Source organism: Penaeus japonicus, unplaced genomic scaffold (genome assembly GCF_977035675.1).
Source record: "Penaeus japonicus unplaced genomic scaffold, GWHDUDI00000001_assembly GWHDUDI00000037, whole genome shotgun sequence".
In the NCBI taxonomy this organism is placed as follows: domain Eukaryota; kingdom Metazoa; phylum Arthropoda; class Malacostraca; order Decapoda; family Penaeidae; genus Penaeus; species Penaeus japonicus.
This window is the reverse complement of record NW_028234439.1, coordinates 18405382-18410381: the sequence shown is the minus strand read 5'-3', so window position 1 is coordinate 18410381 and position 5000 is coordinate 18405382. Positions and strand designations below refer to the sequence as shown.

Here is a 5000-nt window from a genome sequence, read left to right as displayed (position 1 = left end):
CAGCCTTCAATAGAGGCGGTGAGTACTGCGTTTTTCTTCTTGATAGACTCATGACAGAGAATTCTATCAAGGATCGTGCCCACGGCGGGGCTGAGACATAGTCAGGGTGGGGAAGGTCCATGCCCTTAATCAGTAGTGTCTCTTTGAGCTCAAAGCGTTTCAGCACTCTGGTTGTGTGAGACAGCCAGGTGTTGTTAGCAAAGAGCTCTTGGTTCTGTGCAATCCGACGCTGCACTCTCTGTCTTAGCTGCGAGTCCAGTGGGGACTGTAGGACATTGGCAAGGAACTGGGCCGCCATCTGATCAATCCGGGTGTCCAGGGGAAAGAGTTTGGCCTCCAAGAGGAGGTTAGTAACCTTAACCCACCCAGGGGCACTCAGAATAATCCTGGCGGCTTCGTTTTGCATGATGTCGAGTCTTTTCCTGAGTCCAGGTTTGACTGTGATCAGGGCGACGGAGGCGTAGTCCACAATGGGACGGACAGCGTGCACGTAGAAAGATCTTAGTACGCGGTGTCCAGCCCCTAAGCCCAGACAGAGCTCTCATGACAGAGAGCCTTGCCTTGGTCCGGTCTACGAGATGTTTGATCTCGGAGCGGAAGGTGAGGTTCTTATCGATCCATACCCCCAAGTATTGGTAGACGTGTACCCACTCAAGCTCTAGACCTTGGACTCGCAGTCTTTGATCACAGACATCATGTTTCAGTGCCATTGCCTTCGATTTGGCTGCTGAGATCTTAAGCCCGACTCTGTAGTATTCCTCAGATACTAGGTCCAGACAATGCTGGGCCTTTCTGACTGGATTCACATTTCTTCTCCCAGTGGAGATAATTGCTAGATCATCTGCATATGAAATGATCATGCACCCCGCTGATAGTGGAATGTCGAGAATGTTTAACATGAGGATGTTGAACAGAGCCGGGCTAAGGATCCCTCCTTGAGGGGTGCCATTCTCCAGAGGCAAATGCCTGTAAAGGTAACCTTGGAACTTCACTCTGGCAGTTCTGTTCTGAAAGTAATCGCCATTCCAGGCAAGCAGTCTGCCTTTGATTCCCTTGCGGATCAGGATCTCCTGAATGGCGAGCAGATTTGCCAGTTCAAAAGCCTTCTCCAGGTCAAGGAAGACAATGACAGCGCTGCTGCTGCTGACAGTGCTCAGTAAGGTGGCCATGCTGTGGGTAGTGCTCTTGCCCCTTGTGAACCCGTGTAGGTGTTCATGTGGAGGTCCCAGCTTCCATTGTATATGTATATGTACATATACATGTATATATATATGTATATATGTATGTATATATATATATATTAAAAACATAAATGATCTAGCATTCTGGCTTACAAAAAGAGCCTAGAATTAGTACATTTTTTTTTATATAGAGACAAAGAGAAGTGTTCGGTCGCAATCTGAACCCTTGCCTTGCACTGTACGCTTGGAATGGATAGGCATAACATAACATTACATAACAACTTAGCATGAGACAGATATTCTATACTTCTCTGGTCTTATATCTGTTGTTTATTATACTGTTTGATACAAGCTAAAACAAAGAAAATCTGTGTGAACTTTTAAGGTGAAAAAATAATTATAAATAAGTCTTTCAATTTAATTACCTATTCTTTCATAGCTTATAAACCATATACTTATTCTAAGTAATGTTATTCTTCAGTTTAGTCAAATGAACTTAAATAGGAATGCTAATACTAATAATATTTCCTTGAGTGAATTCAAACTTGGTAAGATGTTATCAATTTCTACTTTTAATCAACTAAGTGGTAATTACAATTACAATTTACTTGCTTTTAAGCATCTAGTTGTTATATATCAAAGAATTAATAATTAGAAAAAAAGAGGTAAATTTCAAGGAAAACGAAAACTTATATTCAATAGTTCTTTTTAATCATCAACAATAGATCCTAAAAAAAAAAAAAACAATAATTCAAAAAATATACTACCATATTAAAAAATCTCATTTTACTACAACAAACAAAATGGTTATGAGGTATATACTACCGATTATCAATAGAATATATTTGACCTTATAAAACAAAAGAATAAATGTTATTGTAATGAATGTGATTGAAGATTAGCAATTCCACAATGTAAGAAATGTAAATGATATTTGGTATTACACTCAAGATGTAATATGGAAATGTCAATTCCACACACTGCCTTGTGGACTTTGTTCTTTCTCATTAGCTTTTTTTGTTGTTGTTGAAAAGGTATGAATGGGGTGAATTACTCTACAATTCGAGATGTGTAATGGTGATTGGTTATTCACTGACACACTCGAGTTAATGGGAAATCCTACTTTACAAGATATGTCATTGACGATTTGATGCTACATGAAATTTTGATTGAAAAATGCAACACTGAAACATCAATTACATTTATATCTTGCATTGTAGAATAGTACAATCTCTTTCATACTGCACCTATTCTACAAAAAAAACAAAAAACAAATAAACAAAGAAGTTGGAGAAAACCCCCGGCTCTTCGCTCAAATCTTCGACCGTGTGAGCCAATCGAAGTCCTGCGCCTTGCGTTGTGCCATGGGGTTAATCAGCACATTGATCAGCGAAGGTTTCTGAGTTTGGGAGAGAGACAGCTTGACAGCGGCCTCGAGCTCCGGAATGGTGGTGCAAAGATGTCCAGACTCATTGAAGATGGAGGCCATGCGTTCGTAGTGTGCACTCGGTAGCAGTGAGGTAGGGGGTGTTGCGATGGTGACGTCAACTCCCTCGCGGATGTCTTGGAAGAGCTCCTTGTCTAGGCCTCCGTAGATCCCTTTGTGGAGGGAGTGTTAGATCGAGGTAAGTCTTTTATCTTTGATTATAGGAAATCGTCATTATTCTATGCAATTCGAAAGTGGATTGTCTGATAGTTTAGAAGAGTTTTTAATCTAATCAAATAAGAGCAAGAAGGATATTAAAGAAAAAAGAACCCCTCTAACATATGTATCACACATCACACAAATATGAACACCCATATCACGACAGTGAGAGACCCTTTTAAAAGCATTCGCTTTCGCCCCATCAAATCCACCCACACTCCCACAAGCACTTAACAACTCTCACCATTATTATTGACGATGATGACCACGATGGGGAGGTTGTATCTATAAATGGTCTCCAACTCCATGCCGCTGAATCCAAAGGCCGAGTCCCCCTCGATGCACACGACCCTCTGACCTGGGGCGTGGTCTCGGGCGTAGAGGGCTGCGGCAATGGCAAAACCCAGGCCCACCCCCATGGTGCCAAAAGTGCCTGCATCCAGTCTGTGCCGTGCAAGCCTGGCAATGGAAACGGAACAAAATTATGTGAATCTTAGAATAATTGGTAGATGTGTAAGTGTATAATGACAAATGCATTCTCATATGTAGAAACATATACTGAGATAAAAAGACATACACTAAGTTGATGATTAAGCATATAGGTATAAACAAAGGACATAATCTTATAACCCCCCCCCATCAACTAACAGATTCAAATTTACACACAACATCTTTTTCTATCTCTCATCTCCACCACAATCTCAGTCTTTTATTGTACATTAAGATTCCTCTCCTTCAAACTAAACCTCCATCCTCACTTTCTACCTCAAATCAAACTATTCCCATTTTCTATCTAAATTGTGGATCAATATCTATGAAACCTGAAGTTATTATTTTCTTCCATCCTCAAACTTCTTTCACAAAAGCCTCCAATAAAAAGTAGAACTATCGAGCAACTTACTTCCCGCTGGCATTCAACTCTTTAATCCTTTAAGAATTCCATTACTAAGTGTTGTAGTTCTTACCTATTAAGCAGATATGTGCGACCGATGTCCATGGTGTTGGCTCCCTCACTGACGATGATGCAGTCTGAAGGCAACAGCTGTTGGAGGTGGCTAAAGACCGCGTAGTAGTTCAGTGGGACTGATACATCTTCTGCCATTGCCTAGGGAGGGTGTAAGTGATAATTAGGTGATGGAAAAATATATATATTTTTTTTTACAAAAAAACTTCGGTTGACGATCAATCTAAACTCGTTCAACTATAAATCAAACTCAATTCCTCATGAAAACTTCTATAATCAATAATTACCATAAACAATTCTAATTATTAAAGCAAATCCTCATCATACAGCTTTCACAGTAAAATCTAACAAATCACTAGATGAAATACACACTCAAACAAGCCCTCCCTTTCACTCACTCTGTTAATCTGCATGTTTGCCTGTGCTTTTTCTTCCAGCCGAGCCCACCAAGGCGAGTCACGGGAGATGAGTAACCCTGAGACCTCCTTGATCAGCTGGACACATATGGGCTTCAAATCCCCGAGGAGAGTGACGCTCGTGGTCACGCTGTTGTGGAATTCCTCTGGGCACAAGTCTACCTGTGAGGAAGAGGAAACTGGAAGATTACTAAATATTAATCGAGAATTACTCGTCATAAATATGATGTTGTGTTGTGTTGTGGTGCCGATGAATCACTTGTTATAAATAATATGAGCTGCTGCATAATTATCCCCTGGTGCCCTGTTTCCTGTAGACTCTCACCTTCTTACAACAAGGAGCCTCTTGAGATCTGAATTTTTGCTATCCAAAATATTTTTTTCTAACAAATCCCTTCCACTGTGATGATATGTTAACTGGCTGGTATATAACCCCATAGTGTGTGGGTGGTTAATGACAGCATACATATGTACTTTATAATCCCCCAAAATGCCTCTCTCCTCCAATCCTATCAGTCACCTTGATAGGCCTAATAAACCTCCATTTTTCAACCCCGTCCCAGTCACCTTCTTCCCGCACCATCAGGCCTACGACAGAGCTTTGGCGCACTTTCAAAGCAGAAGTAGGCTCGCAAAATACGAAAACCTTAGCAGATGTGATGCCAGATGACTAACATCTCCTCATATGTGAACTAGGATTGGAGATTCATCATTCACTGGAAACACAATTAATTGCATTACTTTTATATGTTATGACTGCCTATTTTGCAACTTCAGAGCTTGTGACTTGGCAG

The 5000-nt window shown here is 40.8% G+C and overlaps 1 protein-coding gene across 1 annotated transcript in view; it reads right to left on the bottom strand.

Moving 5' to 3' along the window:
- Positions 1–1870: 1870 nt before the first annotated feature.
- Hacl (2-hydroxyacyl-CoA lyase) overlaps positions 1871–5000 on the bottom strand; it is a 10823-nt gene continuing 7693 nt past the window's right edge. The window contains exons 8-11 of the mRNA XM_086532658.1: positions 4189–4368; positions 3792–3931; positions 3071–3285; positions 1871–2780 (exon numbers count right to left, since the gene is read on the bottom strand). Coding sequence (XP_086388784.1) covers positions 2494–2780; positions 3071–3285; positions 3792–3931; positions 4189–4368 — 822 coding nt within the window. The 3' untranslated portion in view covers positions 1871–2493. The remainder of the gene's footprint in view (positions 2781–3070; positions 3286–3791; positions 3932–4188; positions 4369–5000) is intronic.